Below are 25,977 nucleotides of genomic sequence, written 5' to 3' on the forward strand. Positions count from 1 at the left end.
CATGTTTTTCTGCTCGCTATGTCTTGTGGGATTTTGGAAGAATTCACACATTACACAGAAATGACCGGTGTATGAGGACTCTCAGCCAGCTGGGCATTTAAAGATGCGAGGGGAGAGGAATGTGGACAATTTGAAGACACCAACCTATCTAAAAATAAGGAGATTTAGCTAGCCTTCTAACCGACAGTATGGCTGGCATAATCAAAAAGCAAATCTTGAAACATTTGTCCAGGTAAGAAGATTGTTAATGTTGGTTAGCTGAGTAGCTACCCAACGCTGGCCATCTCCGCCTTGCCTAGCTACTGAGAGTCACGTTGTGGAAATCAATACGAAGACGAAGTCTTATTTTTGTGTGTTAAAATAGCTTTTCGTGCATTGCATTGTTAGCTAGCAATCAATTTAGCTAGCGAGATAGCAATAACTATTGTTTATTCATAGCCATAGATTATTCATGGACACTACTTCTACCGTCCATGGGCATATAGCTGGAGGAGCAGGTTTTCATGGAGCCAGCTCATCTGTAAGAAACGCGAGTAACGACAGACGTGTGGTGGACAAATATGTCTATGGGGATGGAGCTCTGACATATTTGTGTCCTCCCAAGTTCAAATAGCTTAGAGGCTCTAATAACCATCCCATTGCCATTCAAAATGCATCTGTCACATTTCTGCTCCGAGTTGTTTCATCTGAGCCTATTGCACTCGGCTAAGCACAACGCACATTAAGTTGTGATGGTCTTGACACATATTTTTGCTTAGTAGGTAACTGAATAAGGACAGACGCTCCTTATATAGAGAAATTGAGCTCAGGTGGCTTCAGACACTGCACTCCCTTGTTGAAGTCAGAAAAATAGTCTGAACCTTTTTAGTTAGGGTGCCATGTCAGTGATGAACAGCTGCCAGCCGCTCATTTAGTGTTATTTGTTTTCACCTGCAGTTGTTAGAATTAGCTTTACTCTAACTAGGCCTATGGCAGTGTGGCTTTGCTGAGTGCATTGGGACACAAACAATCAGATGTAAGTATGGTCCTTTAAGAACATATATAGCCTAATCCAGCACCTGCTTAAAGCCATTTGACATTTCGGCTGCTCTCTCTTCATCCTGCTGGAGAGGAGCTGGACATGCATCAATCACTAATCAGGAGTTATCAGGCTTGTAGTGAAGGTTGGATCAGAGAAGGTCTACAGTCAACTGCTGTGGTAATGTCTCCCACGGTACTAAGCCACTTTGTCAGGTTCAGATCAGCCTGTTTCAATGCTGGTCATCATCACACACCGAAATGACAGGTTTCTTACCTCACCTGCACATTTGTACACTTTTTAACCCAGTTTATTCTTTCACTGTTTTGTCATTTCCTTGTGTGAGTAGTTGCACAGCTTCTCAGCTGATGAGGCTGAAATACTGGTTTGGCACACTCCTCCTGTATGCCTGGCATGTCTGTCAGTTTGGGGTGTTTTGGGAAAATGTTCAAATGTGTTGAGAGTTCACACAGCTGTATGGGGCAAAGGCGCGAATACACTGGAGAGTTTATGTGGTGTGTTTGTTTATAAAAATGTTGGCCTAGCCGTAGCCTAGTAACTGTTGTCAGTTTGACAGTAGGGAAGGGGGGGGGGGGGGGGGGAAGCATTGGGAACAAGTAGCCAAGGTTGACAACTGCTTTGAATTGAGTTGTCTTCTGTTTTCTTGGAATGGTGTCTCTTTGGATGCACGTGTGACTCATCGTGACTTGAATCAATATGACTGTGTCGTGCCAACTTGCCATGCATATTTGACGTTTTTATGTTCAAAAATGGCTTGTCTGTTGTTCAATACTGCAAGAATGTGTAAGAAACAGCAGATACCATTGTTGAGCTTGTCCTGGGTCAGTTCCACTGAGCACCCCCCCCCCCCACCCCCCCCCCCCCCCCCCCCACACACACACACACACACACACACCCCACTCATCTCATCATTTTGATCAGCGTTCTTGTGGTACTCCGTTGTTCTCCAGACAGAGTGGAGGTCATCATCAGAGCAGAATTCTCTTAGTCATTCTCAATTTCACATATTCAGTCCCATCCCTCCTTCCCTCACGCCATCTTGCTCTTGACCCTGGGCGGAATGACAACACAATCAAATCAGCTGGCTTGGCTCCATAAGAGTCTCGGTGATCTGAGAGATGACCAGGATGCCTGCTATGGCACTGGCTCCACATAATGAAAAAATATGGGGAAAAAAAAAAAGCATTGTCTACGTCCATTGCCTCTACTGTAGATTAGAGTTTATGTCTATGGAATATATCATAGGTTGACTATAATTACACAGGCTATATGTCTAGGTCTTGGGCCTAGGTGTACTGAAATATGGTAGGCCTAATAGTATTACCTTTTGAAGCACGCTTTCTGTCAATACCAAAAGTAATCACTTTAGCTACTATGATCTTGCATTGTAACCATACGCTCATCTTGTGGCTGAATTCCTAACTAAGCGTCCCTCATTAATTTGTTCTGTTCTGTCACACATGAGGCTATTGGAAACCTGGACCACTGCACTCATACGGCCAAGGCACCTCTCCCAGAGTGACTGATACAGCCACTCATTAGCTCCTCTGGAGTGTTGGTGAGGAGAGGAAGGATTAGCATACTTTTAAATGGATTTGACATGAGGCCTGTAAGCATCCAGTGAAACTGAGTTGTGCTGACGTGTCTGTTGACTCCTAATCGTGTTCCCAGACACCTCTGCCCAATATGCTAGGAAGGTCTGGTGGACCAACGCATCAAACAAGGCCTTAGTGTGGGCTACCCAATACAAAGATGGGGGAAAAACTCCTGACGCCTAGGCCTAGCCATTGCCTCCCCCCCCCCCCCCCCCCGTCATCGTCTTCCCAAGTGCTTTTCTGATTCAGAGCCACGCCTTGTTGTTGTTGTTATTCGCTACAATCAAATAATGAGAAATACTTTATTCAGTAAGTTCACTCCCACAAAAGCCAGGTTTGAGCCATTGTTATTCCAGTATTCCAGTCCCAAACACTCCCCCACACATGGTATCCAAGAGCTGCCTCTTCTCCCAGCAGTGTGTGTGGGGGGGTGGGGGTGTGTGTGTCTGTGTGTCTGTGTGTTACCCACCCAGTTTGCTCTCCATGGTGTGCCTTCAACCTAGTTAACATCAGAATCAGAATTCTTTTATTTGGCCAAGTATATTTGCACATACAGGAAATTGACTTGGTGAGGTTGGTGCATGGACATAAAAAACAAATAGCAAATATTGACAAGAAATTTACAAAATAGCAATGCTAGTCTTCCAGCATTGGAAAGTCTTGTGTTGCCCAAAAACTTGACTCCACACCAGATTTCATTATGTTTGAATACATTTTAACATTCCAGCACGTAATCTAGCTAGGATTATAGATTCCTTCCTTTCATTCATGGCCAGTATGAGTCAGGCTAAATAAGCCCTGCAATTGTTGTACTTTAAACCGTGCTAATCCTGACAATTACTGTGGCCTAGTTTTATGAATACCCTCATAGTCTGTGTTGTGTTCTTGACTATAGCCTAGACTATTCCTTGATATTTCACCCTGCGTTCAAAGGAGGAAAGCAAAACGTATTAAAATGCTGACAGTGTTTTCTGAAGCTTGAATTCCCCGATATTTCGGAGAATACACTTAAAGCTCTTTTGAAGGAGGCATGTTGTCGTTCTTGTTTTTCTATCCATCCCTCATTTAAGCCAGTGTGGTGTGTCTATTCTACACATGGTCTATTATCAGACGTGAGCAGGTTCTCTGCTTACCTAACTGAGTGGGTTGGTGGGTGAGTAGTGGTGTGTGGTTCCCTCAGGGAGAGAGAGAACAGGTCCAGGCTGTGTGTCTGAACTGTTGAATAAAGTCATGTGTATACAGTAGAGCTGCTGGAACGTCATTGGAGCAGCCTAGTCAATGACAGCCATTGTGACGACAGAGACTGACAGCAGAAGGGGGGGTCATAGAATCAGAATGACATTGGTTGGGCGGGGGAATGGAGTTGTTGATCACCGTATAGGGTTCCTAGATGTTAATTAAGGCTGGCTTTTCAGACTTAGGCCTAACAAATTATTTTATAGTCACTGGTTGGAACAGTACAGTAACAATCAAGCACCGTGACAATGTGTGTAGCTTTACGGTATGCAGGGCAGCTGTGGGGTCAGGCAGGCACTTGAGTCGAGCCTGTCTTGTGCAAGTTACTGGCAACGAGTTCTGTGACCAGTCCAAGCTTCAAACACCAGTCTTTGTTGGCGTCTGAATCGTGTACATGTACGCGTAAAGGTCAAAATGTTCCAGTCATGGTGTGTGTGTGTTTGTGTTTGTGTGTGTCTAAACTGGTCTGTTTGTTTCACTATCATCATCTGTTCAGGTCACATTCACCCTCACCCCTCACCAGAGTCTCCACTGCTACACCGTAGTGTGTTGGGTTTTGCCCCCCTGACAAACCTCTGTGTTGTATCACTTATCACCACTGGAGAGTAAGGTTACGCCTGATAGTCAGTCCTATTGGGGGAATCTGGCCAAGACAGACCTGCGGGGGAATCAGCATGGCTCATTTAATTACAGTTCTCCCAGTTACACTTTGCTGACCATCTCAGTTACATCAGGGTACAGACAGAGTAGACCTGGATCAGGGTATATCTCATTTCAACCTGAGTAACTGACATTTTTTACTCTAGTAGCCTACTACGTAGACCGACCTGAGGAAGAACTACCTCTACTGGATATGCAAATTCATTCACACTACAAAACCTTGGTAAACTGCAACTCCACACTGACCTGAATGGCTTCCTTCTTATCTCGTTCCTTTGTTTAGGTTCACCAAGAACCTGTCCCCGGACAAGATCAACCTGAGCACCCTGAAGGGGGAGGGGCAGCTGTCCAACCTTGAGCTGGATGAGGAGGTTCTGCAGAACATGCTGGACCTGCCCACGTGGCTGGCTGTGACCCGGGTCTACTGCAACAAGGCTGCAATCCGGGTGAGGACACAAGCTCTGATACATCCATGCAAAAATCACCTCGGGTCTTTCTCATCTAACTGCCTACAGCTTGTCACACAGATACTAAGCAGTGATGGAGAATAATTTGTATTGCACTTGCATACCGTACATTGCTCACCAAAGAAGACGTAGGCCTCCATGTTTAGCCACTTGAAATGCAGGGTGAGTTGCTAATACTGTAGGATAATGTCATTGTGGTTTCACAGTGAATAGGCCGGTGACAACCACAGAGGAAATGAACAGTGGCAGCATCTCACAGATAAGCCCTGACAGATAACTCTGAGTGTACTATGTGCACAATCTCCAGACCCACTGCTAACTGGAGATAAGACAGGCAGAGAGAGGCGGGTTGTGGAGGGACACAAAGAGCCAGAGGCTAGCCTGACACAGCGGTCCACAGTGGCTCAGCCCAATGAGGGAAATGAGGGTAGGCTAGATCACAGATGAGTGACTGTAGCTGGATAGGTTCTGTAGAACCCAGATGTCTCTATTCATATCCTATCTAACTTGGAGATGAGCTATTCGAAGCCAGTCTAGGTTAGGATATTAGTAGTAATGCCTACCCACCTCACTGTCAAAAGACAGACACGCACCTCTTTCACCCTTCCATGGTAACTCACTCTCTTCGGTGATATCTTGCATGAACAAATCAGAGTGAGATATTTGCCTTTCAGAGGAGACATAAGTGATTCTGTTTGAGGGAAAGTCGCCTCGTTGCTGTGTGGTGTGCATCGTGAATGATGAACGGGCTAGGAGAACGCTGAGACAAGCGATTGTGTCTGTCTGACTTACTGGTCCCCTGCTCTTCTGTCTCCTTCAGATACAATGGACAAAGTTGAAGACCAGCCCCATCTGCTTGGTAGGAGCTCAGCCCTTTGTTCTCCAGCCCATGTTTGATGATATTTTTCGCTCTCTCTCCCTCTCTCTTTCACTTTCTCCTTTTTTCTCTCTCTCTCTCTCTCTCTCTCTCTCTCTTTTGAAACAGTGCATTGGATTACTACTCTGTTATCAGGGTGTGGACTCAAATCACAGCCTAACACTCACATAAGGTCATCACTCAGAAATGCCATCACCATTTCTCCATCCCCCCCTGTTGTGTTGCTGACCCATGGTATCCTCCACCCCCCCCCCCCCCCTCCTGTTTGCAGTTCCTGGATAAGGTGGAGGTGGAGATGAGGACATGTGAGGAGCCACGTGCCCCCAATGGCCCCTCCCCAATAGCCATCACTGCAGGCCAGAGGTGAGACCCGTCCAGGGCTAGAAATACACTATGTACAACAGACATAACTGTATCATGTCGAGTAAAGAACGACCCGCTTTACATTGAATTTCTATCTGCAAAATGTACTTTTCACACCGTCCGATTACACCCCACGCCTGCGATACACCTACACCTGTGATACACCTACACCTGTGATACACCTACACCTGTGATACACCTGCACCTGTGATACACCTGCACCTGCTCCTAATTCACCTTGTGTAATTCCCCTCGCCTCGTCACGCAGCGAGTATGGCTTCGCCGAGAAGGTGGTGGAGGGAATGTCCGTCATCATCAACTCCATCACCATCAAGGTGCAGTCCCGTGCCTTCCACGCCTCCTTCGAACTCTGGCAGCTCCAGGGCAACAGCCTCAACCCCAAATGGCAGCGCAGCGACCTCCGTTACACCCGCATCACCGACCCCAAGAGAGGAGAGGTAAACGACTACTGCACCGTTTCCCTCAGAATGGTCCTCTGGGGGGCGCTTAGTGGCGTAGCACACTAATGCGCTTACCACGTAATCGCAAGGTTCCTGGTTCGATTCCAACCCTCGACCTATCTTGCATGTCATCCCTCCTCTCTCTCTCCCATCCTTTCTGTCAATCTCTACTGTCTCTATCCCAATAAAGCAGAAATGCCCTAAAAACATATATAAAAAAAAAAAAAAAAAGAATGGTCCTCAAAGGCCCCATAGTCCACATCCAGGGTGGCTGGATGACTGATCTATATAGCAGTAGTTGCTATTACCAAAATGTTCTATTGAGTTCTGTGTTATGTAAGCCAAAAGGTTATAGGCAGGGTGGAAAAAACAACAACTATACAGACGCCGAGGCCTGCCCCGACCAGAGTCAGTGGGAGTGTGTTTTTCAGGCCAGCAGTAAATCACTTAATTCAGCCAGTATTATTGCTCATGATGTTCAGAAGGTTCAGTAATCAAGTTATGGGGAAATGCATGTGTACGAGCCTCAGAGATGACCTCCTTTCCATGCTCTCTGTTTGCATCTGCTAGGATAGGATATGATGCTCCTCAGGAAAGTGTGTGTATGTGTGTGTATGTGTGTGTATGTGTGTGTGTGTATGTGTGTGTATGTGTGTGTATGTGTGTGTATGTGTGTGTATGTGTGTGTATGTGTGTGTATGTGTGTGTATGTGTGTGTGTGTGTGTGTGTGTGTGTGTGTGTGTGTGTGTGTGTTTACTCATATAATTGATTTATATTTCTATGTTTATCCTACCCTCCTCAGGTGTTGACGTTTAAGGAGATTAACTGGCAGAGTCTGCGAATCGAGGCAGATGCTATCGAGAGTGAGGACCAGGATCTAAGCAGCACCCCCTTACGCCTCATCACCAACCAGGGGCGCATCCGCATCGCCCTGAAACGCAGGGTAAGGCTGGCCCAGGGAGCTGCTGAAGCTGTGTTTCATGTGACTTCAACAGTAAAAGGGACATTTTACTCCAATATCAGTTTGTGGGAGGTCTCTTTAGACCTCAAAAGTGTTTCAAACTAGTTTTTAGTCAATTTGTGTTTTTTATTTGGGGATTGAGGCATATGGGTGGATCTATAGAACTGATGGTGTGGAACATCATTATTACATTAGACCGTTCTTGAGGTCTGGGTAAGTCTGACAAACTGGCTATGACCTTGCCCAGGTGAAGGACTGCAACGTGCTGGCCTCCAAGCTGCTCTTCATCCTGGACGACCTGCTGTGGGTGCTGACGGACTCTCAGCTAAAGGCAGTCATTCACTACGCCAAGTCCTTAAGCGAGGCCATGGAGAAGTCTGCCCAGCAGAGGAAGAACATGGCCGCCGAGTCTATGCAGGTACCTCCCCACCAAAACCCAGACGAAGGCTACAGGCCCACACGCGTTTAATCTAATTCCATTGTCCAAATTCAGAGTTGCTGAATTTCCTCTTCTCTCCAGGTACCTCCCCCACCCACCTTTTGCCCTCCTAGCTCCCCCCCGTAGATGTGTCCACAACAGCAACGTGTCAGCGCTTTATCAGATGTCACTGAAGATATGCATAATGCAGTTTTCTGTGTAATCTGTGTAACTTAAATGTATCTATCTTTTAAAATGGGTCATTGTAGCATAATTGATACCTTGGTATCGTGATGGTGTGTGTTTGTGTGTGAACGAGTTTTCGATACCTTCTCTGTGTAACAGACTGCACCTCCATCTCCTGGCATCCACACGTGGTGGACAGAGTCCCCATCCCCTCCTAGCGGTGCACCCAGCAACCTTGGCCAGTACTTCGACCTCCACGATGTCAAAGAGTCGTCCTATCACACCTTCATCTCCCGGCTGGACCTGCACATATGCAACGACAGCTCCACGGTGGACCCAGGTGAGACCCACACCTCAAGCATGTGCCTGCCACACTCACAGAGAATTAGAAGCTAATTGGCAGTGGTTCTGGAGTTAGAAGTGATTGGACCTCTACTTCTCAGTCCTCTGTAGCTCAGTTGGTAGAGCATGGCGCCAACAACGCTTAGGTTGTGGGTTCGATTTCCGCTGGGATCATATATACTGAAAAAGGTATGCACTCACTGCAATGTAAGTCGCTTTGGATAAAAGCGTCAGCTAAATGGCATATATGCTTCTGGTTGTCCCCAGGCACTGTACTGCATTCTACGACTGAAACTATTACACATAAATTGTGTCCTACAGATCATAGAAGGATTTTGAGTGTAAATAACTAGTTCTCAGAGGTGCCACAAAACGCTCTTGACCCCTGACCTCTGATGTCTCACACACACAGATGAACCTCCGCCTCAGGGTTCCCAAGGTGCCATGCAGCTCACCTTTCGCAAGCTGGGGTTTGACTACTACCCCATCCACCGGCCTGGTAAGTCTTCTGTTACTGTGCCTTCCCTGAGTGTTCTTCTCTTAGTTGAGAGCCCATGGCCCTGTTTAAATAGAAAGACCATCTTTCCTTCCTCCCTCGCTTGAGAAAGTCACTGATCTGTCACAATTGGCGAAAGCAATGCCGCGTGGGAAAGCTTGCTGTGGCCAATCCAATCCCCTCAGATCACTGATTACTTGAAGGGAGTAGGGGAGGCTGTATTTTTAAGTATTCAAACAGGGCCCATATGTTTCCACTGCTGTCCGCCTCCAATCTGGCTTTTTAATGCTCCCACTGAAACCTCAACCTTCATTCAAAGGCAGACTAATAGTACGAAGGCTTCAGAATATCATTCAGAATATTCTCCAGGGTGGTAGGCTTGTCGTTCGAGCAAGTTAATAGCTTGGGAAGGTAATGGGCATGCCCACTGCTATTATTCTCAATGGAACTCCTCGACTGCAGAACATTAGAATTTCTTCTAGAGCACTTGACTTCATGGTAAAAGATGGGATGGAACACGATTATGTGATGACACATTTTAATGGAGGTCAGGTTGGGGGAGTTCCGTCCAGAACAGTTCTGCTTTCTTGAGTGACTTGTGCTAAGACTGAGTAATTAGAAAATGTGGTTCCGGAACGGTAGGAGAAAAATAAAATGGTGTTGATGGGGTGGTATGATAACTGATATCTGATGGAGTGATAATGTTATCTGATGGTATTATTACTGATGTGATGTTATGATAAGTATGAGAATTCTCTTCAGTGGTATCCTTGGTTATGCACTCAACCCTAGTCTATGACCTTTGCCCTCCAGGGGATGGCTGTCGGCACTGGGAGCGCCACAGTGGGGCCATGGAGGCCCGGGCCCAGTGGGCTGCTAAATTGCTTCAGGAGTTCCAGAAGAGGATGGAAGCATCAGGTATCCCTGGGCCCCACTCGGAGACCCCCAACCCAGCCAAGGAATCCCCAGCCAGGAGAGCCCAGGGTGAGACTTCAGCCCCACTGTAGGGGGCGGACATACCAACATTACCATTAGATGTGTAGGGATGAGAATATAACCAAACATCTTTGCCAAACATAGAGCTTTACCACAGGTTTTGATCAGTTAGCTTTAAGCCACATAGCGTGAATGGAGTGCTAAATTGGTACAACAAGCTCTCTCCAATGAGTGGACATGAGCGCTGGATGAATGCCCTCCCTCAGTGTGTCACGGCTGGGTCCTACTTCCCTCTTGACATACAGTGGATGGACAACCCCCCCCCAAGGCGAGCCCCCCTGACAGGGAGCAGGCCTCCAGGCAGAACTCAGCGGCAGCTCCCCCGCCAGGGACACCCCTGAAGAGGCTTCGCTCCAGCTGTGTGGTGGTGAGGGTTGACGACCTGGACATTCACCAGGTGAGAGGTCGCCCCACTTCTCTCTAGAAATGTCTCCTTTGATATTTGTTCTTTTGAAAAAAAACTTTCTTAAAAGGTCATTGTTGTAATGGGTTTTCACCGGGCACTGGGGGTGGGCACTTGGGACATGAAGATATGTAGTGGGAGATGATTCTGATGTAAATATAGATGTAGTGAGTGGTACGGGGAAAAACCACTGAAATCCCCCGCCATATTTTGTTTATTGAACCGCTAATCTGGCACCGCAGTTTTAACGATATCACAGCATGAATAGAATAAGCCATTTTCCATTGACACACTCGACCGCCCCCAAGCCTGTTCAACTGAGACAGTGGAAATCCCTGCCACATCAAATTACATAGCAGTTTTTGCTTGTACAGCCCTAGAGGAAGTAGGTGTCGTTATTTGTTAAGAAAATGTTACACTTTTCGCCAAATAGGAGCATGGCATTGGGGTTTGTTTTATTTTTGAAGTTGGCAGGAGTTCCCCTTTTGCTTTAAGAAAGCATGAAAATGTTAATAGATATGCTGTTTTATCTCATGTGACGGGAGGCCGTTGGTAGAGCATTAAGTCATTACTGTTCCTCTAACTCTGACGTTCAGAGTAAAAAAGAAACTTTTGTTACCTCACTAGGATGCTCATTGTAGGACATTGTAGTGTGTTGAGTGTGAGAAAATGTATTTTATTCATATAATTACCCCCATAACCGACAATAATTATATAAAAAAAATATAAATAATTGTGATTTATATTCATATTATTTTATTTAACCTTTATTTATCCAGGGAGACCAAGGTCTCTTTTGCCGGTGCGCCCTGTTTACAATACAAATATGATTACAAAACAACACACTGAAAACATAATAAAAATATTTATAATTATTGTCCTCATACCCTCCATCGGTGTCTTAGGTGTCCACAGGGGGGCGTCACAGCAAGAAGACACAGTCCTTGTTATCCTGTAACCGCAAGGCCTTGCATATGGCAGACAATGTACCTGCCATCCACCTGCAGTTCACAGAGTATTACTTCCCTGACAAACCTGGTTTACCTGGTATGTACTGTATGAGCAAAACACCTGTACTGTTTAAGTACCATTACCATTTCTCTTGCCAACTCGTATTAATTGATTCTTTTCAAAGTTGATGTTGTTGTTGTTTCAGGGAGACTTCTTGTGGTGATGATGAAACAATTGCAAAGAAACTAGCAATTAGAATGTCATCTCACATCATTGAAGAACTATTCCCCTCTCTCCCTCCCTCCCTCCCTCTCTCCCTCCCTCCCTCCCTCCCTCCCTCCCGTGCCCTCTCCTTGCCTCTCCCAGTGCCTACCTCTAACTTGTACGCCCAGCTGAACGGCCTACAGCTGTGCCTGGATCCAGCCAGTCTGCTGTGGGTCAACCTGTTCTCCAGAGGCCTGCTGCGCACGCTGGACCAGGTGAAGGCCTTCTACCACCTCCAGGACAGCAGCAAGGCTGAGGAGCATGTGGACGTACGCATGGACGCATCCCAGCTCAAGGTGAGGCTACTGACAGTGAATATGCATTGTCCCTTTGGGCCAGGGAGATTAGGATTTTAAGTTCTACACAGTTTACTGGAAGTTTTGTTGTAAGTGTGCTCATTAAATATGGATGGCTGCTTAAAAATCTGCACAACATGCCAGATTCTTGCCCCTCAGGACTGTTAAGAAACACCGCTCTGTTTAGTAATGAGTTAGCACTATTGGGTAACGGGGGAACACTGTTGGTGAATGCATCTGCTGAGAAAAAATGGCACATTTTGTTTTTGGATAATCCTCGTGTCGATGTTGTGTTGGCCTTCCTTTGCTGACACTGGTTGTGTCTGGATTTGAGATGAATGTGTCTTTATTTCTCATTTTCTCTCTTTCTCTCCTTCCTTCTCTCCCTGTCTGAAGCTGATTATCCCCCTGGAGTCTTCTATTGGAGACCACCCTGACCGGCCCCAGTCCCTCAGCATCAGTGTCCCCCAGACGGTGCTCAGCAACACTCGTCACTCCCCCCACGGCACCAGAGCGGACCTCCACAGCACCTACGGCAGCTTCTCCACCTGCCCTTTCTTCCAGGCCTCTCCCGCCTGCTCCTTCCCCAGGGACCAGAGCACCTTCCACCCCCTGCCCTCCGCCTTCCTCCAGCACTCACTGGAGGTAGAGCCCCTCCCCGTGTCTGAGAGGCGGCTGCTCCGGGCTCAGGACGTCTGGGCTCTGAGTCTGTCCCGCCTGGCCCTGGGCTTTGAGGGGGCTCGCCGGGGCCCCAAGGGCCGATGCCTTCCCTTCGTAGAGCCTTTCGCCATGTCTGTGTGGATGTGTTGCCCGTCTGCATTCAAGGGTGGTTCTCTTTCCTCCCCATCTGAACAGTCTCTGGTAGATCCCACCACCACCAGTCCCAGCCACCCCCACCACACAGCCCCAGAGCAGGAAAATCACCTTCCGCCCAGCCAAGAGGAGGTTCCGCAGGCCTCCTTCCACTTCCTGACCCAGGCCATCACACCAGTCAAAGTGTGGCTCAACCACTACCAGTTGGTGGCCCTGCTGCGGATGAAGGACACCCTGGCCAGGCTAGGGGCTGAGCTGGGCCGGGACACGCGGGGAGCCAAGGAGGCCCGGGGCCAGCAGCCAGACCCTCCCACACTGTGCCTGGCCCTACTGGTGGACTCGGTGGAGCTGGGGCTCCTACTGCCCCCAGTGGCCACTGAACCTGAGGAGGAGGCCTGCACCCCAGAGACAGACAGCCCCAGCCTGACAGACTCCGACATATCCCCTACCCACCAGGCGACTGACCCAGGGCCACTGGAGGACAGCGGGTTAGGGAACGGCATGGCCACCTCTGACCCTACCTCTGCTTCTGCCTGTGAGCAGGAGCCGGACGGGGCGGTGGAGGAGGCCTGTGAGGCTGTGGAGGCCATGGGGGGTGAGGAGGGGAATAAGGGGGACGGCTCAGTCCTCTCCCCGCCCCTCTCCCCGGGACATCCCCCCCTTATGTCCCGAGACCCCTCCACCTTCAGCCTGGAGGGGGAGCTGTCCAGCGCCATCAACGTCACCAAGGACGCCACCAAAGATGCCATCAGTGGGGCGTTCTCCATCACTAAAGATGCCTTCAGCTTCATGAGTCGCGGCTCGGGAATGAGCAAGCTGTTCACACAGACAAAGTGAGTCCCCCTACTCTACTGCTGGGCTGTGGGCATTAACACCATATGGTCCTAATGATCCAGTCACTCTCAAGCCAAGAATGTGTTCTGGACTGTGGTTTAACTGATGAGTATGAAAGTAACGGCTGTTTCCTCCCACCCGTTGTCTGTCTAGGGAGCCAGCCCTGCGCTCAGAGGAGTCGTCCCCCTCCCTGGCAGCCAACCTGCGGATGCAGTCCATGAAGAATTCTCCCTCCCAGCATTCCTTTGACAGCGCCATCTTGGATGGCAGCCTGCCTGACGACCACGTCTCAGTGGACAGCGACACCAGCGAGAACTTTGTCATCCTCATGGACTCTGGTACCGCACCACAATATGGCTTACACGTCAATCCCACGACACCTACTGGACACACCACATGTTATATCAAGAGAAAGCAGGGTATTTTCGCTACACATTTGATCCAATATGATTATATGTATATTGTAAGAATCATGGATGGAAAGGGGCACGAACGCATATAAACACTGTTTTACATACTTTTGGTGAATATTGTTTACCCACTATTTAAAGCTACATTATGGTGTTTGCAGTTACCAATACTTGTCTTTATTTACCACTACATCCCCCTGGTAACAGGTTACAGGTGTTGAATCCTCCTCTTGCAAGCCTTTTCTCGATTGTTAGGAATACGACTCCTCGCGTCCTACTGAAACCAAGATCTAGGTCTAGAAGATCCCCTTACATATTTTCCTCCAATGCATTGTAGAGACAAAGCCGGTGGAGGATGGAGGAGCGGGCGCGAGGACTTGTGTTCCTAGCTGTTGAGAAAAGGCTTTTGTCTAGCCGTGAGTCCGAGTCCCACTCCTGGTGTGTTGTGGTTTCAGAGTCAGGTGTGGAGTCCATGAGGCCCAACAGCACCCCGGGCCACACGGCCAGCCGTGGGACCGAGGGAGGCTCGCCAGCTGACCTGAGCAGCTCCCTGTCCCAGAGCACAGAGGACATCACCCAGGACATGGTAGGTTCCAGACCAGTTTGCACATTCTCACATACTGCAGTGACAGTACAGTAAAGGCATTGTTATAAAGCAAACATTTTCCCAAAGGTTATAGTGAGATGGTATCATATCAAGGTATATTTAAGGTCAATGTTAGATGTAAGATCAAACGTTTGACGGTATGAAACCCTGCATGCAGTGTGTTGCGGCTCCAGGTAGTGGATGTAGGGAACTACTGCTGAGGGCGTAGAGTGTAACTAACTAACTAATTAACTGTGCTGTGCTGTCACTGTGCTTTACAGGCCTCTGTGCTGTTGCTGGCCCTCAGTGGGATGTCCTGTGTGATGGACATGAAGGGAGAGAACCAGGTGGTGGCGCTAGAGTCCCAGGAATTTAGCCCCCGACAGATGGGCAACGTGATGATCTCTGACCTACTCGGTGGTCTGATACCAGGTAACCTCGTCTACCTGTATCTGACCACACTACACCTCACCTCACTGAGATGGGTCTCAGCTCACTCTCACTCTCTCTCTCCATCTCCAATCACAACTGTTCTTTTTGTTAGAGAATACTCCCCACCCGCCCACTCATTCTCTCTCCCACCATAGTGCATCTTTGTCTACTTCTTTTGTATACTCATCTTCATATCATCACTCATGTAGTAGCCACACTCTCTCATCCAAATGTTACCACTAAACGATTCTCAGTGATACTTTTTAGACCACCACATATCAATCAGTGCGGTCCCCACTCTCTGGTTACCCAGCTGACAGGCCCTCTCTATCCTCCACATCCCCAGCTCCGGGTGGGTCTACGCTGGGCCAGAAGCTGGGCTGCGAGGGAGCACCAATGGTGCGTATGCGGGCGGAGATGGGTCCGTCTGCTGGGAGACACTCTGCCCTGTCCGAGTCAGTGGGCTTCCTGGAGCTGGGTGTGCAGGGCTGTCAGGTGGAGCTCCTGGCCTCCACCCTGGCCACCCTGGGACCCTTCCTGGAGGATGAGCTCAGTGCCGATGTCCAGCCCATGAAGATCCACCTGCATGATGTCACCGTCACTCTGAAGGTGAGCTGGTGGCGTCACTCAGGGACACCGGTTAACCGGCCTTTCTCATGGGAATCCTAAGAACAGCATTGCTCTGGGCCAGGGATTACAGTACAGTGCCCTACAGTTAGTCTGCTGTCTTGCCATGACTAAGCAGTGCTTTCCCTTCATATGTAGGACGATGGGCCAAAGATCTACCCCAGCGCCCCCCAGCCCGTCCCCACCACCTTTGTCCTGGATCAACTGCTTCTTGAGCGTTCTGATGATGGCATCTTCAGGCTCAAAGGTCAGTGGAGGGAGAGTAAATAGACAAGTCTCGGGGGGCGGAAGAAACATGTTTTTGAGGACTATCACAATAATACAATATTTTTCCTATCAGCTTTGAATAACAGTAGATCTAAAATGATTATTTAAGAGTATTATGAGTTATTTTCCACTGTTGCGATTGGTCATCTTTACTACAACCATGTCTTGCAGCCGGTGGAGGTCAAGTGCCCCAAGCCTCTGTAGGTGGTACTGTGGCGTGCTTGGAGAAGCCTGACGCTTCCTGCCCTGTCCCACTGCAGGAGAGCAAGGTACAGTATGAGACAGTCTGTCATCCAGATCTTTTCTTAGGCAGGGTACAGAAGCCCATACATCAGCATCCAGGGCTGCCATTACCAATGTTTTAGGCAGGATAAAACTGGTAATAATAATAATAATAATGCATTTTATTTGGAGGCGCCTTTCAGGTCACCCAAGGTCACCTTACAGAAGAGAAGTAAAAGCAAAAGCATGACATCAATCATTAAAAAAAAAAAAGATTTGTATTTGATTGGTAGAGGCGCACCCCCCCCCCCTTCCGCCCCCCTGAGGCCTGGATGCACTGACTCACCCCCGTCCCTCACTCATGCTCATCAAGATTGTCCCAAGGTTGATGAACAGTGTTGCCGCTGTTGTCCCTGTGATTCGCTCCAGGTATTAGGATGTGTAGACATGGTTGTGTCATGTCAAATGAAAAGCGTAGCGTACTTAACGCCTTTAGTCATGACAGCACATGTCCTACAACGGTTGTATTGTATTTATGGCTCTATGTGGGTTTTTAACATTAGATGTGTGGGATACAGTGGGTATACAAGCAGCTTATTTTAGAGGATAAACTCACAGGGCTTGAATGGTTGTTGTGGTTAATAATGGATGGTTAGATGGAGGTAAACGGACCACACTTACATCAACCGTTTAACTGTCAGCTGACCTGGGTACAGATCCTGTGTTCTTAATGTAACAGTAGATGGGTGTGTTGCTACAGAGAGAGTTGTAGTACTCCTGTTCCTCTTAGATGCTCTTGTTAATGGCCTGAAGTCTGCGACCCACTGACCCATCTTCAGACAATATGTGTCTGTTCACTTTTACCACTGGCTTTTTCACTTGGCCTTATCAGAGAAACTTAATCTAGAGGTTAAAAGTAACAGAACCAACAACTTTCTCCTTTCAGAGTCTGTCCCTGGAGTACCAGCTCTCTGAGGCCCAGTCTGCCCTCTCCCAAGCCCTCACCGAGCGAGAGTGCCTCCTCCTGGAGGTCAGGAAGTACAACCCCACGTTCCACCTGTGACCCCTTTCCTCCTCTGACCAGCAGGGGGAGACTTGCTGCATCAATGGGAGAAGGGAGAAAGTAACTGAAGTGGAGCTCTTTGAACACAGACGTTTGACACATTTAAGAAGAACAAAGAATAGGATGGAACTGTTGAAGGCAGCCTAGGGGTTGCAAAGGTCAAGGTCTTCTCATAATGCATTGTTGCACAACCTAACAGTGTCACTTCCAGAGAACACAAGGGGCCTCTGTAATAAGGAGCTCCAATCAAATCACTCTTAACACAATATTGGTATACTACAGGTACTGCGGTCATCTGGCAGTCTACATGTTCTTTACTACTGTACTAAGTCACAATTAACAGCTTGTATCTGTTAGAAACCAATGTAACAAGTAGAATCTAGCTTATCATCGTGATGGGTTCAGTGTCCACTCAGACACTGATTAGTCAGGCTGGATTGCCATGTGGCTGTAGCAGTTGTTTATCCTTGAATTGAAGAACACATGCCAAAATGAGTCTGACGTGCACTAATTACACTGCCAGAGAGCTGCCAATCAAACCTTTAGTTTGTAAGCTGAGGAGTCCATAGATGTTGATGTTGTGTTTTCGTGTTGAAACCTTTCACTGTCTGGCATGCTGACCACTAGTTTTCTTGGAATGTGAGTAAACAAACACCCACCAAGCTTTAAAGATAGAACTCAGAAGTAATGTAGAATAGATCCTGTCTGGTAGATCTGTATTTGTGTAGGTATTAGCTGCTATTTTAGATGCATACATGTCATTTGTTTTAGGACCATTCTGTAGTGAAGAAGAGGAGTAGGGGGGGGAAAAAGCACTTTGACTTAAAAAGCTGCACTGCACTGTAGACATAGAACCCCTGTCTGAGGTGTATGGAGTGTCAGATGCATCATCTCCATGTCCCTTTGGTTTGGGGAGGGGAAAGCTTTCTCCTCTTCAGCTCAAACTGTCCCTTCCTGGACACCAGGTCAAAACATTATCCAGTGTTATTTTTTCCTTTGTGTCATGTTAGAAGCATTAATCGTTTCTTACTGTACTTGCGATTTATGTAGAATGTTCAGCTGAGGCATGCCTTTTGATCTCTTAGGTACACAGACGTTACAGTACTTGAACTGGGTTAGTGGTCTCTTGCTTAGCTGCATCTCGTACGAAGAAAAATAAACTTGAGCTATGATTCCTGCAATTAGGGATACATTACTTGATATCCTTTAGTCACCGAGTTGCACAGGGAAACACCTTTATAGGTAACAATACCTCACTGAATCTTTGTCTTGGAAAATAGCTGTGGTCTCTACTAACTGCGAGGTTGATCGAGGGCAATGGATTGAGGTCTGTTCATCTACAGCCGGAAGCATCTGCTTTTGGTGCTCAGCACGGATGTAGTAATGTTGTTATTCTATTGATTTGAACTGACAGAAGAAGCAGTGGTGTCACACAAGCACACTACGACCAGCAGATCAAATATTAATGGTACTAACCGAATCTGTATTATATTTATACACACTAGTGGTGTATCACTCAAATGTTTTAATTCACTGTAAAATACCCATTGGTTGTCACCTTGAGAATAGTGTGCTTCATGTGCATTAACGGCAGTTTGCCATTGTATTCACCTCTATCTTTCTATTAACATCAGCGAGGCTTTTAATGTAGTCATGGTCTTGGATGTTATTCACCCTTTCTTGGAATGTATATGCCACAGTATATGGGGGGGGGGGGGTGTCTTTAAAAGCATTTGTGTTAAAGTAGAACGTATCATTTTTCTGTTGTATTAGAAGATTGGTACTCGGGGTAGTAAGATCAATTTCAGATAGCGCATAGCTACTGTGAATGGTGAGGTACTCTCACTGAGTGGTGAGGTCAAGGGACTTGTGTGTTTGTTGTGGTAAGGAGTGGTACCCCATCAAGTTAACTAACCTCTTGTTTAGTTTTTAGCATCATTTTCCACTGTCTTATGAGTGGACATGGGAGACCTCTGGTGGCGATACTATGCCACTCTATCAAGCCTCAGGGGGCTATTTCTCCGGTTGCCTTCCAAGGTATGAATGACAGTGTTGCATTCTGATTGTGGGATGGAAATGCAAGACGCAATAGGGGGAGGGAAATTTTTACCCATAACCTGTTTTTCTGTTTATTCTAAAGTACCAATGCTTAAGGTTATTGATAAAAAAGAAAAGCAGTGTCAGGTATGTTACATGTTATTGTTCCTGCTCCTGCATGTTTGTATTTGGAAATGCCCTGAAGGTCAAAGTCAGTGTTACAAAGCAGAGCTGTCGAATCTCCTCTGTTGTTGATCTTTGTTATTTTCTTTTCACATGGCCTTGACTGTCAGTGTCAATGACGTGGAACGAAAAAATGTACGTCCCAGAGTTTGAAAGCAGTTATGTGACCGTGACGAAGCTAAATTCCCCTCCTGGTTCGCAGCAGGGTGCCCACTCTGCCAGGACAAATGGTTGCCCCCCCAGCTCCCTCTCCACATAGTCTGTCATGTAACTCTTCTGCAGCAGCCCCTCAGCCAGAGTTACCATGACAACGCCGCCCTTTAGCCAAAGTGTGCCATGCAAGAGGGTTGGGATGATGGGGCGACGGGACACAATACCCCTCGCGCTGCATGAGCTGCCCTCTCTTCCGTCTCCCCAGTCATCTGGGTGACTTTGCAGATTTTTCTCATTGTTTTTGAAAGGACTACAGATGCATGAATCGAACTGATTGTTTTGTGCTTTATGCTTTGTGGAATATTTGCACTTGTATCTGTGGTACATTCACTGGAAATAAGATGAACATGTTCTTATTTATGCAAATGTGGGAGGCCCTCTTGACAGTATTCTTTTTTTTTTGCTTAACACTTGCTTAGAATTCCTCAAAAAGGTTTTTGTAATGTTGTCACATCATTGAGTATGACTAATTTAAAATTGGTTCTGTGAACCAAATTAGTATGTGGAAAATATTTCAAGAGGTGAAAATAAAAAGTGAAAAAAAATGGTTGACTCGTCATGTCTTTTTTCAAGTTGAATGACTAATTTAGAACGTGTTATTTGGGCAAAGAAAGCAGGACTTGCATATCTCAGTGTTGCTCAGTATGAAATGTGGTGGTAGGGTTGTGACTGAGTACTGAGAACTACTTCTCCTTTCAGTTCTCACATTCTAATTCGATCACATTCGTATCGTCTTCCGATACGAACGCATGAGAATGATGATACTGTACATGACGTGAATTCAACTGACAAGAAAAGACTTCCTGCACATTCTTACAAATTAATTATTTATTGACATAAAAATGTGTGACCCAGAAAATATCACTGAATTACAGCTTAGAAGTAACAACCCAAGGTATGTAATAAAATGCCTTTATTGAGACAGAAAACTATTCTTTTCTCTGTGAGGCACCAGAACAGTCCGGCGTACACGTTTCAGCTATTATGCTTGGTCAACCAATAACATAATAAAAAAACTATACAAACATACAGAATAGATCCAAATGTTGTTCTTACAACAGGAACATCTGAAGTCATGAAACATAACTGAAAGCAAACAATGCCGTCAATTGTTACAGAGGTTGGAGGCGGAGCTATCTCTGAGGAACAGTTGAGGACCTGTATAATCCGTTTACTGCAGTGGCCTTCATGCCCAAACCTTGATGTCAATGATCATGACCACTGGGAGAGCTAGTCGGGAACCCAGTCATTGCCTGAGCATGGGAAGGTGAACATATGCGTATCACCGCCCTTGCTTGAATGTCCATCTGGGTACAAGGCATGGGGGTGACTCAGTGGAAGAGGATGTGCTTGTGTTTGGTGTTGGGGATCTGCTCTTTGCTCTTCAGTCTCCTCACGGCCTCCCTCATGTGCTTGGGCTGCAACGGCGGCGTTTCCCCCCACTTCTCACAAACATCCAGTGCTGCAGGTATCAAACAGAGGAAACACATTAGAATATTAGAATAGTGTGAAATATCCTGGTCCTTGTTGGCGCTGATGGAGATCGTACCATCATGCCAGCGTATGAAACAACACAGATCTTATGTCTTGAGTACATTTTCTGACCCAGAACAATCACCTGTCAATCATCATCATCCAACATTCATTCACTCACTAACTGCCAAAGAATTCCACCTAGAGTGCCATGTGTTTTATGTGGTATTTACCTAGCAACAATACTTTGATTGGCTACAAAATGAAGCATCATAATTTATGCATTTTTGGTGAAAAAAGTCACCCTTGGCACTCTAGAATGTTGACAATTTGGGCGACTTTATTCACCCTCGGCATTGAATGAATTAACACAATGATGCCCATCACTCACCTTCTTCCACTATTTCCCCAGCGAAGACCTTGGATATGCCTGACATGGCAATCACCACATTCTGGGAGACCGAGGACCCAGTAATGGACTGGATCAGCTAAACAGAGAAATACAGACGTTCAAACAGCTGAGCTCTATCAGTGAGTTTAGATTGGTTTAGTATAGAATTTGTTTTATCATGCTTGGAAAGCTTACCCTCTTAATTGCTGCTTTGGGGAAGGCAGAGCGTCTGTACATCTCATAGCGATTCAGCTGTTCCTCAGAAAATGAGGAAACCAGAACCCTGGACAATAGGAGAGGGGATGAAGTTAATAATGCTTGCAAAGTACAGTAGTTGCCTTTGATAAGTTAAACGTCTTGGTTTAAAAATCTCTCTCTTACTGCATCTTTTGTATTTCATCCTCGTCAACCTTTTGCGTGCGTTTCTCCTTTTTCTTTTCTGGCTCCACTTTCAGTTTCTTTGAAGAAGGTTCACCTGAGGTTCCCTCTTCCTCGCCATCTCCCGTCGCTGACTCCTTCGGCAGATCATGAAAGGTTAACACAGAGGACTTGTTATGGAAATGTGATGAGCATGGAATACATCCTATGGCACTACTTATACAAGGCTGAAAACTGTCTACAGTATTGATTAAAGACGAATGTAGCTAATTGCCCTGCAAGGGGATGGTGCTTGGGCTTCAGTTATTTTATGGTCACTTTTTCACGAACATCACCATCATGAGACTAATGAAGCTTGGCTGTTATTCAGTTTGGAGAATTTACCGGTTCGTGTTCGTGTTCATGTTTGGGCTGGGCTTGCGAGGAATGATCTTTGGATTCAGAATTGTCGGTCACGGGCCCATCTTCATTGTCCTCAGGCTCTGTTTTGGTTAGTTCCTCAGAGGCTGATGTCTTCTCAGATGTGCATTCTGTCTTTATCCGAGCTGGGTCTGCCATAGCGCAATCTGACTCTTACTCACTTAATTCTGGGTCAACCAAAACAGCAGAAGGGTTAAACATGTGGCTACCGTTGCATCATTCAACAACAACTAATTATGATACGTGTGTTTAAGCATTGGAATTGTATGTCGTAGGTTGATAGCTAGCAAACTGCTACTCAAAGAGGCTCCCTACCTAGCAAACGGTTAATACATTCAGCTATAAATGTAAATGCATTGCCGAAATATTACATTACATAACTATATAGTCATTAAATGCTAACCGTTACCTAGTTTGCTTTAATTACAGATGTGGCTTGCACAGTACACAACAAGCCTCTGTCATTAGCCAGTAGCTAGCATGTACACAAGACTCTAGTATTCTGCCGGCAAAACTACGCACAACGTTAGGTAATTGACCAATACATGAAAAGCATACCGATTCTTCTGCCGAATATAGTTAATTCCCAAATGCAATTACACTTAATACATTCAAATCAAATTTAATATTTTTAAGAGGCAGGCAGCATAAATTTGCAGCTCAATGAGAGCCACTTCCTTTTTCCGGTTTGATCCAACTTTATTGCGCGTTAAAGTAGAACAGTGACAAAACATTTACAGTACCAAAACAGCTTCAATAAAAGATCTAAGTTGCTTCTATTCTAAAATATGTCACAGTACTGTCAGTCTGCGCTTAGAGATTTTAAACCCTGTTTAAAATCGAAATGTTCTCTTTTTGGCTAAGCTCAGTTTGTATGTATTTGCATTTCCATGGGAAATAGTAGTTAATTACATATTTAATACATAATACACAGTGGTTTTCAACTGTTCGATCATGATGCAAATTTCTTGAACACAGCTGTCAATTGCTCTATACATTTACATGCTTTGATTGAATATAATTTCATTGTCAACATAGTTTTGGATTAGTCACTGTAGCCTCCATGCATTCATTTGGACATAAAGACACGTCTTATTTTAGCATTTGCTATGAGACAGCTGTCAGCATAGTGAAATAAAGCATGTTATTTTACTATTGTTTTATTTATTTATTATTATTTCATTTCTACCTACAAATATAATGCGCTAAGTTATCCTTGTTTAAGAATAACATAATGGGACTGACCGATATTTTTTTTAATAATTTTGCTAACAAGTCAACTGAATTAGGTTGTTATTGCTTAATACAGGATAACCACAAATAACCATTAACACAGTTGCTGAATGAGGTGAGGTACGGAGGACAGGGCAGTTTCGAGGAAGTGACGCGTTAAAGACTAGGCGAAGGAAGTTTGCTTGGTGGTGCTGAACGAAACTTTTCCCCCGGAGCGACAGTGGAGGATCAGGAATCCTGGAGAATTGCGCCGCTGGAGAGATTGATCCAGCCGTGGAAGAAACCATTGTTTTCCTCGGCACTGCTAGAGATAGTACGGCTGTAAGATTGGAAGAGGACCGCGAAGAAATCCCACTCCCGTGCTCTAACCCCCTCTCCTCTCCCCAAATCTCCGATTCCCTCTACTCGATCCGCGATGGGGAAGGAGCAGGAACTCCTAGAGGCGGCGCGCACAGGAAACCTTGCCGCCGTTGAAAAGCTTCTCTCTGGGAAACGACAATCGACTGGAAGTGGCAGTGGATCATCAGGGACTGGTGGAAGCGGCAACAGCGGTGGTCACAGCGCTGCTTCTCACCCGCTTTCCAGCCTGCTCAGGTAGGGGGTTTGTGGATGAACGGGATCGGGTGGGCAGAGCTCGGCCAGAGGTACTGATGAAGCGCGCAGCAAACCACACCGCCACGTTCCGTAAAGAACCCCTCACTGATTACAATCAGTTTATTCGGTTGCATAATAGCGATTAACATAATGCGACTCATATTTATTTTCTAGCCCGCTTATTGATTGCATTCATGTAGAAAGCTAGTGGATATTTTCTCAGCCTCGCCATGTTTAATAACACATTAACGTAGCCAGTGCACGCGCAACGGAATGCTTCTTTGTTAGTACATGGTCGCCAGTCAAATTGAATATAAATGGCACATTAAATTGGTAATTGACTTCTAAACGCAGCCTCTAGTCCTGCAGTTGTTTGCTTTGGTAACTAGTCTATGGTTTTGATGTAGATCGATATTGCCTTGAGTGAGGCTTTGAGACCAATAAACCTGTCTACGAGGGTTTTTCGTACAACGCACACAACAACAAGCAATCTTATTGTCTCTTTGATAACAAAATATATGCCTGACGCGACTTATTCGCATAATCTCTTGAGATAAACGGCAGGCGACCCAGTATAAAACAAGATGAAGGCAATGAAACACGAGCTGTCAGTGAAATGGGTCAGGATTCTTCCCCTGCGTTCTGTTGTTTCATGCGCTGAGCTTGTCACTACTAGCGAGGGGTGGAATGCAGTAGATCTCGGTGACTTCCACAGTTGCAATGTTGTTTGTAGCCCATGCAGGGGGAACGATTGGTGCATTTTTATTTCAATGGTCGAGTCCATCCTGCTCTGTTCTCTGTGCTTTTGGGGATTAGATGCATTCGGTGGGTGCACTCGTAATTCACCCTCTTGTGTTGTAACAGGTGACAATGTCAGACTGATTCGATGACATTCTCAGCATTTTTAGGGGTTGTATGTGAGACCAGAACAAGTAGGGGGGACTCTATACCTTCAGCCCGGTGAGAGCGTGCCAATTCCCCTGGGCTGGGAGGCTTGGCTCCAGGCCCTGCGGTGCCCTTTGATAATGTACTCACTGTTAAATACCTCACTGTGCTTTAAAGATGCCATGTCCTCGCTTGGCAAGCGAGAATAGGGCAGTGTGCTGTTGGGGTAATGGGCCTAAAGCACTACTTGCACCTCTTAAGAAACTGCAGGAACCAACTGAGGACCAACCCTACAGAGTAAACATAGCCTGAAATAGAAATAGGCCTAGAGATCTGTTGATAACGTGGTTTGAAACCTCTCGAGAGGTTGTAGCCTATGCCACAGAATCAGTCAGATGTTTTCCTTGACTGTAAGAGAGGATGCCAACCATGGAAGAAATGACATTGCATTTTATATAATATAATATATGCCATTTAGCTGACGCTTTTATCCAAAGCGACTTACATTGCAGTGAGTGCATACATTTCAGTATATATGGTCCCAGCGGGAATCAAACCCACAACCTTAGCGTTGTTACCGCCATGCTCTACCAACTGAGCCACAGAGGACCACCATGTTTTCAACATGACAGCCTGTTTCATGGTAAGCAATCACAATGCTTGGCACATTCACATACAGGTGAATAACAGCTGCCTGCACTGTCAATCATACTCTTTTTAGCCTCCCCAGGAGACTAGCTACCTCCTGTGGCTGGGAGACAAGTGTTGTAGCACGCCCCTAGGTGATGCATCGCTGTGTTACCTCATACCAGGCTGTACAGTGTACTCAAGCTAATTGCATTAAATCCTCCTAAACGGAAATCCAATTCAGGGATGTCATGCAGTCAAGGCTGCCTCCATCTCC

At 46.3% G+C, this 25,977-nt stretch overlaps 3 protein-coding genes across 5 annotated transcripts in view; 2 read left to right on the plus strand and 1 right to left on the minus strand.

Moving 5' to 3' along the window:
• Positions 1 to 78: 78 nt before the first annotated feature.
• On the plus strand, positions 79 to 20,225 carry bltp3a (bridge-like lipid transfer protein family member 3A). Of its 3 annotated transcripts, none has more exons than XM_083675391.1 (21): positions 79 to 232; positions 4,814 to 4,976; positions 5,818 to 5,856; positions 6,146 to 6,237; positions 6,506 to 6,695; positions 7,502 to 7,642; positions 7,908 to 8,078; positions 8,424 to 8,604; positions 9,019 to 9,105; positions 9,916 to 10,086; positions 10,344 to 10,495; positions 11,407 to 11,548; positions 11,819 to 12,012; positions 12,409 to 13,658; positions 13,813 to 13,997; positions 14,525 to 14,655; positions 14,937 to 15,087; positions 15,401 to 15,696; positions 15,853 to 15,961; positions 16,153 to 16,250; positions 17,150 to 20,225. In XM_083675391.1, exons 1-21 carry the CDS (start codon positions 189 to 191, stop codon positions 17,264 to 17,266), a joined length of 4,104 nt encoding a protein of 1,367 aa, XP_083531517.1. In that variant the 5' UTR covers positions 79 to 188; the 3' UTR covers positions 17,267 to 20,225. The 3 variants fall into 3 exon arrangements, with proteins under 3 accessions (XP_083531517.1, XP_083531518.1, XP_083531519.1); XM_083675392.1 differs by having other exon boundaries at positions 15,434 to 15,696; XM_083675393.1 differs by lacking the exons at positions 79 to 232; positions 4,814 to 4,976 and having other exon boundaries at positions 5,825 to 5,856; positions 6,528 to 6,695.
• A 296-nt stretch (positions 20,226 to 20,521) lies between these two features.
• taf11 (TAF11 RNA polymerase II, TATA box binding protein (TBP)-associated factor) lies at positions 20,522 to 23,043 on the minus strand. The gene is made up of 6 exons (XM_083675854.1): positions 22,920 to 23,043; positions 22,326 to 22,528; positions 21,945 to 22,078; positions 21,759 to 21,846; positions 21,564 to 21,660; positions 20,522 to 21,161 (listed from the first exon to the last, which is right to left on the minus strand). The coding sequence occupies exons 2-6, from the start codon at positions 22,497 to 22,499 to the stop codon at positions 21,031 to 21,033; spliced, it is 624 nt and encodes a 207-aa protein (XP_083531980.1). The 5' UTR covers positions 22,500 to 22,528; positions 22,920 to 23,043; the 3' UTR covers positions 20,522 to 21,030.
• Positions 23,044 to 23,776: 733 nt separating this feature from the next.
• LOC310808056 (ankyrin repeat and SAM domain-containing protein 1A) overlaps positions 23,777 to 25,977 on the plus strand; it is a gene marked incomplete at its 3' end in the record, with an annotated part of 59,785 nt that continues 57,584 nt past the window's right edge. Inside the window, exon 1 of the mRNA XM_083674757.1 lies at positions 23,777 to 24,188. Coding sequence (XP_083530883.1) covers positions 24,010 to 24,188 — 179 coding nt within the window. The 5' untranslated portion in view covers positions 23,777 to 24,009. The remainder of the gene's footprint in view (positions 24,189 to 25,977) is intronic.

The sequence above is a fragment of the Argentina silus genome (genome assembly GCF_951799395.1).
Source record: "Argentina silus genome assembly, chromosome: 8".
Taxonomy (NCBI): domain Eukaryota; kingdom Metazoa; phylum Chordata; class Actinopteri; order Argentiniformes; family Argentinidae; genus Argentina; species Argentina silus.